This window comes from Pyrus communis, chromosome 4 (assembly GCF_963583255.1).
Source record: "Pyrus communis chromosome 4, drPyrComm1.1, whole genome shotgun sequence".
Lineage (NCBI taxonomy): Eukaryota > Viridiplantae > Streptophyta > Magnoliopsida > Rosales > Rosaceae > Pyrus > Pyrus communis.
Window position 1 is genome coordinate 4442523 of NC_084806.1, and position 11305 is coordinate 4453827.

The 11305-nt window shown below is 38.4% G+C and overlaps 2 protein-coding genes across 2 annotated transcripts; both read right to left on the bottom strand.

Annotated features, from left to right (window-relative positions):
* Nucleotides 1-556: 556 nt before the first annotated feature.
* LOC137731470 (alpha-amylase 3, chloroplastic-like) lies at nucleotides 557-7185 on the bottom strand. Its single transcript, XM_068470584.1, has 13 exons — nucleotides 6794-7185; nucleotides 6417-6547; nucleotides 6256-6310; nucleotides 6058-6180; nucleotides 5833-5953; nucleotides 5020-5378; nucleotides 3461-4116; nucleotides 2907-3096; nucleotides 2104-2210; nucleotides 1668-1917; nucleotides 1435-1557; nucleotides 1165-1332; nucleotides 557-1033 (listed from the first exon to the last, which is right to left on the bottom strand). Exons 1-13 carry the CDS (start codon nucleotides 7091-7093, stop codon nucleotides 848-850), a joined length of 2769 nt encoding a protein of 922 aa, XP_068326685.1. The 5' UTR covers nucleotides 7094-7185; the 3' UTR covers nucleotides 557-847.
* A 1006-nt stretch (nucleotides 7186-8191) lies between these two features.
* Nucleotides 8192-11028, bottom strand: LOC137730848 (mitochondrial outer membrane protein porin of 36 kDa-like). The gene is made up of 6 exons (XM_068469837.1): nucleotides 10871-11028; nucleotides 10702-10769; nucleotides 9984-10094; nucleotides 9271-9357; nucleotides 8920-9128; nucleotides 8192-8778 (listed from the first exon to the last, which is right to left on the bottom strand). Exons 1-6 carry the CDS (start codon nucleotides 10917-10919, stop codon nucleotides 8472-8474), a joined length of 831 nt encoding a protein of 276 aa, XP_068325938.1. The 5' UTR covers nucleotides 10920-11028; the 3' UTR covers nucleotides 8192-8471.
* Nucleotides 11029-11305: the final 277 nt, after the last annotated feature.

An 11305-nucleotide genomic window follows, 5' to 3' on the forward strand; every position in this document is an offset into this window, starting at 1 on the left:
TGAATAGCATTACTTGGTAGGTGGGCTAGGGAAGGGCACTCCTTTTTCACCAAGCCAAATAGTCAATCAAGTATATATCTTTACTGTATGCATGGATAAGTTTATGCTTTGTCGACTTTGATTGAAATAAAAATGTGGAGCTAGATTTTTGAAATCTACTTGCCATTCTTGCTATAAGAAACTCACGGAACAGTTTTTTTAGAGTTCAATAATTGTTCTTATGACTTGAATATTTGATGAAAAAGTTGGGACCTGAAGATCGAGCCAGGCCATGCAAACTCCCAACTTGGAGAGATACTTGCACAGAATTGATTGTCTTGTATTAGTATTTTGTTAGGGAGATGGTTCAAAAAGGTGATATTGTTGTTCGATACATTCCTACTGAAGATCAGGTTGCAGACATTTTCACCAAAGGCTTACAGAGTCCCAATTTTTTGTAAAACATTGTCATAGTCTGGGTTTGGGATCTTCCAGTGTTGGTTTCAGATCAGTTTTATATATTTACAAGTTACTTCCATGCCATGCAAAGGACAAGCAAACCAAGAAGAGATAGAGATACGATGGTTTAAACAACATTGCTGCTGTCAAAATCTAATCCAACTAGGAAAAGGAAATCATCAACAGCATGTGTAAGATGGAGCACTGCTTTTCCAACCTAATACCATGCTCACCACTTCCACACTCAGCCGACTGACCACGATTCTGTACTGCTGAAGCAGGTCGGTCCGCCCCATTCTCAGGTCGGTCTACATATCACTCTATCTTGGCATCCTTTTATTTGCTTAAGATGTAAAATATGAGAGCTTCCTTATTGAATCATCTGGTACTCAACTTTATATACTTGTAGTTATATACATACCGGTGTGGAAAAAACTAATGATGCTTCCCAGACCTTGTAGTCTCTTCCCTCCAGGCTTTTATTCCAATTTTGAGGTCCACTAGCAGGTTCGTAATGACCTGGTCCGATTTTTATGACAACCTTTTCATCAATGATGGCAGCATACACGTCTCTTTCTGCCTTGATGATTTTAACCTACAATGAAAAGTGAAAAATGAAATCGAAGCTTCGATGATATCTTGATCTTCCACAAAAGAATGAAAACAGAAATCTATTTTAACTTATATTTCCTTATAAGTCAGAACGACTTGATTAGTGATACTTACTGTACTCCGACAGTTGAGCTTGTTCCGGTTTCTGAGAGAGATCAGAGCAGCAATTTCAGATTGGTAGTGAGAGAAAATGTGGTCATAGAAAACTGTAGGTGTTCCTGGATGAGTCAAAATGTAAGCATATCCCTGCATTTCTTTTCCATTTGGAAACCTCCAATGACCCTTCAAAAGGAAAGAATAAAAGAATTTGCATCTCGATACTTCTAAATATTAATATGCTCGACTATAAAATAACACAGAATTCAAGATCAAAACAGTTCAAACCTGAGTAGAACCAGTATCATGATTCTCTATGAAAGTGACAGCACGAGATGGCCACCATCCAAGAACCCCTGGAGGCTTACCCTTCTCATCTGATAATCGCCAATACTCGCACCTTTCCAGTGCCTGTACAAGTAATTCCATGTGAATAAAAGTAGCATCCGCCATACAAACATGGAAAGCAAAGTCATAGAAGTTTTACAGTTGGAATTAAAACTACAAAGATGCACACTTACTGCATGGAGAATCCCTTTTGTTGTGACATCAAATGCACCACAAGTTCCATTAGTAGCGTTGATCCAATCAACAATTCTCTGCCTGTGTGCATCTTGATTGCGATCCATTTGCCCGTATGTATAACTTAGGGAATCCCAAAACTCGCCTACAGCAAAGTAGGGCTCACTAGCATCAATGTAGTCCCTGACATAGCCACCCCAAAATCCTCTAACAAAATCAAGCCTCCATCCGTCGTACCCAATATCGTTCCTGTGACGGTCAGCCATACATTTATATCAACATAATAGAGAAACTTTCAACATAACATGCACCATAAGGGAGATTGCACTTCAATTGGATAACATACAACATGTCCACAATTTTTGCAAGGTACTGGTACGTCCACAAATTGATATTCCACGTCATAATGGGCATAAGAACATGTTAGGGATTAACCTTAGCCAGCATAACCATTCTCTGATATCCTTCCTCACAAAATCTTGTGAATGATCAATGTTTGGGGCTGCATGAAAACTATCTCCACTACTTTTGTTACCCCTTCCCTGTATAACAGAGAGAAAACATTTTCAAAAATCTTAAAAAATAGCTACATAAAACAATTTTCCCAAAAAACGTGTTAAGCAAACATTGGCATATAAACATTCGATATCACCTACGTATATCATGCACACGTTACTCATATAGAAAGGCATCCCACATCACATTTGTTCTGTTTTTCTTTCAGTAACATAAGGAGATTACAGAGTGCTTTCCAAAATAATCACTCTATAATGAAATGAACAGACATAAGGAATTAGTGTTTTTAACTACACAAGTGAAGGAACTCAAGAAAGACGGAAGATTATCTAAAGAACAGGTAACATGTTTCGCTAAAAAGTCCTAACATTATTATTATTATATTATCGAAACCAAATACTAATCTATGGTCATTGGTCACCATTTGGACTGTGCAGGCACTATGTATGGGGTTGTGCAGCACCGTGTTTGGAGTTGCAACACTGGGCACCGTAGACATTCCACAAACGAAGTTTAAGTGTCTTTGGAAGTTTGTCACGTTACAACATCATAAACTACAACATCACATGCGCACATAAAATAAACTGCGGTATCACATGCTAACAAGTCCATGAACTACAGTTTTGCATGTACACATGAGCGCACATGAAATGTACTAAATAATAAATATCAATGACACTATCTTGAAATGAAATTCAGATGAGCACAAAAAGGTTAAATACCTGAAAATGTGGATCGTCTGCAACAACTGCACGATCATCCCAATTTAAACGACCACCAAATATATTCCAAACACCATTTTGATTCCGATAATGTGCACAACGGTGATTCAGAACAGCGTCTCCAAGAACTTTCATACCGACATCATGGAATACCTTCACTGTCTCCTTCAGTTCGTCCATATTTCCGTATCTGAGAAGTGTGAGAAAGGAGCAATCACTACTTTTACATGATCCTCCCCATAGAGATACTAACTAGCATCTCTTAAATGAGATTTCAGTATCGAAACTAAAAAATAAAAGTAACCCTCTGAACCAAATAAGGAATTTTACCACAATAAATAATTAAGAATGAAACCTTAAAACTCAACAAATAATTGGTATGTTAATAAGTATGTGGAATGTGCATAAACCAAGAAAACAGAGGTCAGAGGTATGCCGAACTACTTTTTCATTTGCTCAAAAAAATTACAAAAAATAGGGGTGTGTGTGTGTGCACATGTGGTGATTGGTGAACTGTGAAGACCATGACAAAAGTATTATGTAACATATGTTACCTGGAGTTCAGATTATATAAATCCCTGGGCATGTACCCTTGAGGTGAAACAGACTCTGTGGGAGGTGGAAACCAAATCACAGTGAAACCTAGTGAAGATAACTCTGCAGCTTTACTTTTGAGTTCCATGTACCATCTTCCAGATTTACTAGATTCCCAGTTAAAACCTTGGCACAATATTTCGAAACCTGTTCCTGTCCCTGAGCATATTTTGGCAGGGGCGACTTTCACATCTTCAGTTTCTGCAATGGTTTCCTCAGGTAAAGTCGGAACGGTAGTTCTGAAGATACTATACGCTTCAGCAGCCAATTTTTCTATTTCTTGAAGAATGGCTTCTTGTGCTTTTTTGGATCTTGTCCTTTGACTTCTATCAGAGAAAACGTCACTCACCAAGTTCCTCATTTCATTGATTAATCCATCGGCATATGCAGTATTTTCTTCTACTGCTTCTGTACTTCCGTCAGATACCTGAGCATCTTCAGATTGAATCTCTCTTTGTAAAACATTTGCGTTTTTTGAGCTTGAAAGGGGGATGTAGAAGTCATTTCCCACACATCTCAACCACGTACTTTCATTTAGTTTCAAAAGAAAAAGAAATCCTGCGAGTCCTTCTTCCAAAGTAAACAGTCCCCAGCATCCATTTCCACCCTCTTTTTGCTGCACACAAGATGTCCATGATAATAACAAAATTAATCAAGAAAATAATTCATTCTTGACAAGTTTAATAGAAAAATTCTTTAGTAAGCACAAAACAGATAATAAATCTTGCTTTTAAAGCTTTTCTAGAGAAGCAGAAAGAAAATGAAAGTATAATTAAGATTTACGATTATACAAATTCCTGCGAGCATGAGGATGCTAATAGCCAGAACATACATGCATTCAACAGTTCTCTATCATGTATATCATGTACAACAAGTACGTATGCATTAAAAAATTTCTAATAACATCCCCCTATAAGTTACAGAAGGAGTCTTGTCCAAGGAAACCGTTTCTCCTGAGGTTTGGGAATTAATATTGTAAATAATTATGATTGTATTCCTGATTTGTAGAGATCCTTACTTGTTCGCTAAGCATACACGATTGGATAAATAGGCCTTTGTGCTATGAATAAAATAATCAAGATTACAATTTCTATATAGTATAGGCCTCTGATCATACACATGCTCGCAAAAACAATACCCTATCTCTCTACTGTTCAAAATCATGCTTCAACCAACACAGAGATATTTGTATGCGAGAAGAGTTAACTAAAACGAACAATGTAGCACCAGTTTCATGATCTTCAAAATTATTGGAAGTTGTACAATGGATCACTAAACTCTGATTTCCAGTTATTATGTTGTTCTGCAAAAGTATTAGAAATTGTTCCTTTCCCCAAAAATTCAAACAAAAATATAACAGTGATCCCATAACTACAATACAACATAATGATTTTATACAAAAGAAGTCAACAAACATTTGGTGTTTATACCACGAGAGAGAATGGTCAACTACAAAACTATAAATAAAATATAAAGAACAAGAGAGGAGAAGGAATAGAAAAGAAAAGGTCTTAGAAACCTGTAATCGAGTCCGCAAAGCCTTGTCCTTGAATACTACTGTTTCTGGTGGATGCGGGGCAGCTGGAATTTCCCAACTTTTAGTATCATCTCTGCAAACTCCCCAGTGAACAACAGCATTATCAGGTAAATCTGTTTCCAAGTATAGTAGATTCTTAGCTGTCTCAGGGCACTTCCTAACAGAAACAGTTACTGAATTGTTTACAGAAATTTCTTTTGCAATTGGCAGTGCTTCATAGAATCCTTCTAGACACGTAGTTTTCTGTTGAGGGTGTCTGGATTCACTGCCGCTGCTGTCTTGATCTTTGGAATCTGATGATTCTGCTTTGACGAACACGTTGGATAGTTTACCCAAAACTCCTAGAATCAAATTGGACACAAGCAATTTTCAAATTTTCACTCAATTCAGGTTGGACATCTGTGGAGAAAAAGTGAAAATGAAAAACTAATCAACCATAACCCATCTCCTCCACAGCCAAAAGGAGTGCGTATTTGTGGGCTCTAGAATTTAGCTGCGACTGCAAGACAGACGCTTGGCTTAACTGTTGACATTGGTTACATATGAATATAGACTCACACCAGCAAAACAAAACCTGTTTTTTATTCATTTAACTGCATCTAAGGATAAGTGGAAAAGGAATCATTTTTAAGAATGTATAGAAACATCGGAGTTCCACTCTTAAGCTGAATTAGGACAGTCTCCTTTTGGGCTTTTATTACACCATTTCTTCGAAGATCACAAATTGGTTCAGATTTAACAGTATTACAAACAAAATAAATCAAGCAAACCAGAGAATAGAGTGGCATTGACAACCTGGCCACATGCCGAAGCCCTTTGTTTCTCCAACTACATTGTCATCGTCTTGTGGGTAGGCGACAAGAGGCACTCTAAAGTCCCTCCTTCTGTGCTGATACCAAGCACCAGTTTCTTCATCCTGCAACACCAAAACACCCCAACAAGAGCAGACACTGAAGATGGCATAATAACATAATAGCCGGTATATATAACATAAGGGGCTTACTAGTTGAAAATCACAACCTTGAGAACAAAATTTATCGCTGCAATTGCGCTGTTGGGTTTAACATCAATTTTCACTTCATAAGATGTATCGCCTCCCACAGACGACAACGATTCCTTCAAGGGTGTCTCTATTGCATAGTCCTGAAAATCCTCATGTATATCAAATTCATTCCAACCAACAGCTCTGCAATCAAACTTAAGAACCCAAATACATACCTTGATGGGAACTGAACCAGCTGGTCTCATTTCACTAGGAGGCTGTTCCCATTCGCTGCACAATACAAACAAACATTTTAGAGAGAGAGAGAGAGAGAGAGAGAGAGAGAGAGAGAGAGAGAGAGTAATTGCAATCTACTATTAAAGTCTGAAGATTTTACCCACTAACATCGTCCACAAAAGAAACTCCCCAGTGAAGAACCCATTTTCCAGGAAGATTACAACCCACAGTCAGCACCCACTTCTTTTCATTCTTCCCATGATCTAATTTCACAACGATCTTTCCCTCCACCTACCATTTCAAAGAGGCCAAATCAGATAATTCAGAAGGAAAATTTGACTTTCTGATTGGTCGCCGAGAAACTGTGCGAAACAAACGAGCACCAATCGAAGTTTCCAGCTTTGAAAACACTGTTCATCGAGAAATCACAGAGCTTGAAATTTGAGCTCAGTAATTGGGCTACAAATTCAAGCAGCGTCGACAACCCACAATCAAAAGAAACAGCAAATTCAGAAATGGCGGAAAGAAAGCACAAACCACTTCCGTCCGCTTGAGAGGGAAGGTCTTCTTGTAGAAGGGATCGGCGGATTCGGAGGTCTCGACAGTGGCTGTATCGGTTGAGGCAGCTCTGACTCCGAGAGTGGGACCCCTCCTGGGAGTGGGAGGCTGGAAGTAACAGAAGCTGCGGCCGTTGGAGACTACTAGCTTCTTTGGAAAAGCAGTGAAAGAAGAGCTGAGCTTTAATGGATGATTCGACGGCGGACGGCGGTGTCTGGGTTTTTGTCGACGGTAGTGGTGGAGGTCCCGGAGGAGGGGCTCTATCCTAACCGTCGACATGGTATGAGCAGCGGCCACTCAGAAGAGCGAGAGCATGAAAGAAACGAATTTTATATGGAAAGAATGAAGGAGGTGGTGGTGGATCTCATTTATTTTTTATTTTTTATTCTATTTATTATCAACGGTATAAAAAGCTTGAGTACTTTTTTATTACCCAAAAGCCAAAAGCAGTTCACCAAAAAGCAAGTCGACTACGTTTTCCAAAAAAAAAAAAAAAAAAAAAAAAAGGCATGTCGACTACAAGGCTTGCGTAATCTTGATGTAATCCACGAAGGTACGTCTTCAAAGCCTCTAATCAGAGAATCGTCAGTATTTTAATTAATAAGTGTTTCAAATTCAAGACAATGGATAATTTTACCATTATTCTACTTATTACTTATCGTGATTTAATTTCAAAGTGATGAAGTATATTTATTTTTAAACACGAGGTTTAAGTTTTGAATTTTTTTCTCAATACTACTTGTTATACGAAAAAAACTTCTAATAAAGGGATTCAAACTCCATTAATAGAACTAGCCAATTTCGAATACAAGTTATAAGAGCATAGTTTTCTTTTAATCGGATTAATAGATTTTCATGTTTTACCATGTTAAAAGGTTGTGAAGATGTGATGATCAAATGGATTGCCGTTTCAAATTTCTGTTAGAGAAATTCCACCATACACTTGATGAAAGAGATGAAGAGTTCAAAATACGTGACAACTACTATCAAGATTTTACCATTTGTGAGAAGCATAAGTCAAAAAGTTCAAGGAAAATCTCACTTTACAAAAGTCTATTCTTTAGGGCGAAATGCTAACGCTCACGCAAAAAGCATTTTTGGATATTCTCTTTTGTTTTTCCTTTCACAAAGGTATCTAGGATTAGGAATTCTCGAGTCCACGTGATACACGGGCACGAGCTTTTTCGTTTAAGATCGCTGGATCCAAAATAAAATAACCAAAAAAGTCGGATTGGAAGATCTTTGCATAAAAAACCGAAAACACACCATTACTTGTGATCCAAGTTAACAAAACAATTACCAACGATTCGAATTTGCCCTACGTTCGCAACTTTGCTTAATTATTGGAAAAATAAAAAAATTCACCGTATACCGCGATTGACAAAAACCCACATTAAGCAGTTTAACGTACACCCTCCGTCAACATTTGGGTTGGAAGGACATTCAAAAGGAATATGACACGACATCGGTTCGTGCCAATTATTTTATACAACCCGATTACCGCCAAAGATATGAAGAAAACGAATACCACCACCGGAAAAGGACCACAAGTTCATCAGAGAAAATTCCCCTTCTGTCTACCTACTCTTATTCCCCCCTCCACCATGCAAAAACAGAAACAATCCACGTTCCATTTTCACAGAATACCTGCATACGACTAGGGCTTGAGTGCCAAGGCTAGACCGATCTTTGCGCTCTTCTCTATTGCCCTGGTATCGACCTCTCCTGAGATGGTGAAGAATGACTTGGGACGCCACTCGTGCTGGATGAGAGCGCTTGCCCTGCCATAGTTGTTCACCCGAGCCTTCACCGTGGTTAGAGGGTCAAGTGCATGCGCTGTGCCGATTGTGAGGCTGTTTTCATTGCTTGAAAAGCTATGGGACAGCTCCGCACCAACAGCAGTGTTGGTGAGTGGACTTACAGTGTGGTAGTAGGAAGCAGTAATAGTATCAGCTTTATCGTTCCTGTATATTCACCAACAATATCGGATCACACATGCAATGACCACATCAACCTAAACATACATATGCAATAAGCCCAACTCGACTCAAATAATGACACAAGATCTATTATGGTTTATCGATCTCGTCAACAGAAGTACTCACAGTAACAGGGAGGCAATGAGGTCAGAATGGGTGAAATTCAACCCTGCATTCACTTTGGTAAAGTTGCCAGAGGCAGTGTCGAAAGAAAGATCAGTTCCCAGAGAGAGAAGATTGTTCCCCACAACACCAGAAAAGTTAACAATCGGATTGGCAGTCAACCCAATGCTAGTGCTTATCCCGGCATATTCATGCTGATATTGGAGTTCCACCTGTTCACAAAACACACAAGTTCGGACCATGAAGAAATGACTTATGCATATGATGCCCGATAAGACATGCATTAACAGAGCAAAAAAGTGAACACAACTGAAGCAACAAGTCAGTCAGAAAATGGACGCGATGATTCTTCACCTTGCCAGATCTCTGGTCAGGGGCAATGAAGCTAAAGATTGCCTTGAGACCAGGTGCAGGTTCATCAATAGTAATGGTCGTGAGAAGCTGCATGTTGAAAGACAATTATCAGTCACAATAACAATGCAACCAAATTACTCCATCATGCATAATCAGTTATAGATTGCCTGTTCACCGCATGAAATTTATAGTGCAACAAAAGGAGAATACTAACACTTGCATATGTAACCCTGTATCGAATATATTAACGATATAAGATAGCGCGTAATTATAAGAACCATACACAAGATGGTGAAGTCTGTAACACAATATTATCAGCTAACTAAATGTAGACAATGAAATTTGTATAATTCGGCCTAAACGGTTGCACTAACGCCACGAAATGTGCTTACAGTCTTATCTAGTAGTTGGGAAGAAAAATGAAGAACTTATACCAATTCAACACAGTCAGCTTTTGAGATTTAAAAAAACAAAAAAAAAAAAAAATTCAAGTCTCATGTGTTAAGTCACATGGAGCACATCTTCAAAGTACCAAGATAAAGTTGCAAAAGTTAGCTATGAAAACCATAAAACTTCATACTGATCGTACATACACATGACCAAACAGTAATGAGTTCAGGGTCAGGAGGCTTCCAGTTACTGCATTGACCTATTGTTCTTTACATGAGAAGAAAAAAATGCTAGTGCAGATACAATTAGCTCTGTTGACTTACGTTAGAGTTGGTGTCAACTTTCACGTCAGTTGTGATGTTCTTGTTCTTCAGCTGGGTGCTCACATCCCCAATATACAGTTCACCCTTCCTGATTCCAGTTGAACTGATTGCCTTGAGAAGTAAAATGAATCGAAATATCAGAACAAAACAAAGTCGGATAAAACAAAGCTAAAATGACAGCGAGTAGGATCCAAAAAATATAAAACACACCACGTAAATCACACATAGCAAGCAGCCAGATTACTAATGGAATAACAAAATAAACCTCCGACCCTTTCAAGTAAAGCGACCGAAAACATATCATTACAAACACAACGGCATTGCAAGATCACTTAACATAAACCAATGAAAAACCATGCTGCAAATCCAAGGAATCCGCTGGAACAAACAGCAATCAAACAGGTGACTTATCAATTAGCTTAAAAAATTCAACGAGTCCTTTAAATTCACTACAGAAAAATAGCCAGCATTTCGATAACCGGAAGCATGAATATTAGTGAACTCTTAAGTAGACTGTAAGTGCGGACCTTAAACTTCTAGTATTCATCATGTGATTTGAATGATTTGGTACAGCAACATTAAATTAAACACTTTCTCAGCAACCAAACAGAAAATAAATTTCCAAAAAGAAAATAGATGCACTATTCATTTCTCGGACAAAAATCAAAATCAAAAAGGGAAAAAAATTAACAAAAAATATAGGAAATTAGAAGCTTACAAGTCCGGTGGAAGTGTAAGTGGTGACGGTGAACTTGTGGTCGCTCTGGTAATCCTTGTAGAGAAGATCTGGGCGGAAAAATACAAATACACATTTTCACGAGTGAAAAAAAAAATAGAAAATACGATAAATCAAGAAAATAAATGAAGAGAAAACGAAAAGGGCGAACCTCTAGCTTTCTTGCCGATATCGAAGTAGAGTCCTGGGCCCTTCACCATGATTGTTTCTCGAGGAAATTTGGAAGGAAAATTTCAGAGAAAGCGGAGCCGGATTTGTGGTCTGGTTCTAAACTGAAGAAGAGGAAAGAGCAAAATGGGCCTAACCTATAAACCCTAGGAACGGTGTTAGTTGAGACTGAGAAGAGTGGCGTGGGCCGTTGGATCTTGTGCTGGGTAGAGTTACGGGTTCGTGGCCGTTGATTTGGAGGAGAGGTATCGGTGATTTGGACCTCGAGAATCGTACGAGAGGTTGCGTTGGGCATATTCTCCTTTTTGGCGTTGTTTCGTGAGACACGTGGAAATAACTTATATATATGTTTTTTTTTTCTTCCAGCTTTTTTGTTTGTTGATTTATTTTCTTCATATATTTTCCTGCATTTTTATTT

Excerpts from the sequence above, each read along its gene's own strand:
- LOC137731470 (XM_068470584.1), bottom strand. The coding sequence starts at position 7,093 with ATGTCGACGGTTAGGATAGAGCCCCTCCTCCGGGACCTCCACCACTAC. Across the intron at positions 3,097-3,460 it reads TTATATAATCTGAACTCCAG|ATACGGAAATATGGACGAAC; the intron begins GTAACATATGTT and ends CACACTTCTCAG. Across the intron at positions 2,211-2,906 it reads CAGACGATCCACATTTTCAG|GGAAGGGGTAACAAAAGTAG; the intron begins GTATTTAACCTT and ends TCTGTTATACAG.
- LOC137730848 (XM_068469837.1), bottom strand. The coding sequence starts at position 10,919 with ATGGTGAAGGGCCCAGGACTCTACTTCGATATCGGCAAGAAAGCTAGA. Across the intron at positions 10,770-10,870 it reads TATCGGCAAGAAAGCTAGAG|ATCTTCTCTACAAGGATTAC; the intron begins GTTCGCCCTTTT and ends TTTTCCGCCCAG. Across the intron at positions 9,129-9,270 it reads CTGACCAGAGATCTGGCAAG|GTGGAACTCCAATATCAGCA; the intron begins GTGAAGAATCAT and ends TTTTGTGAACAG.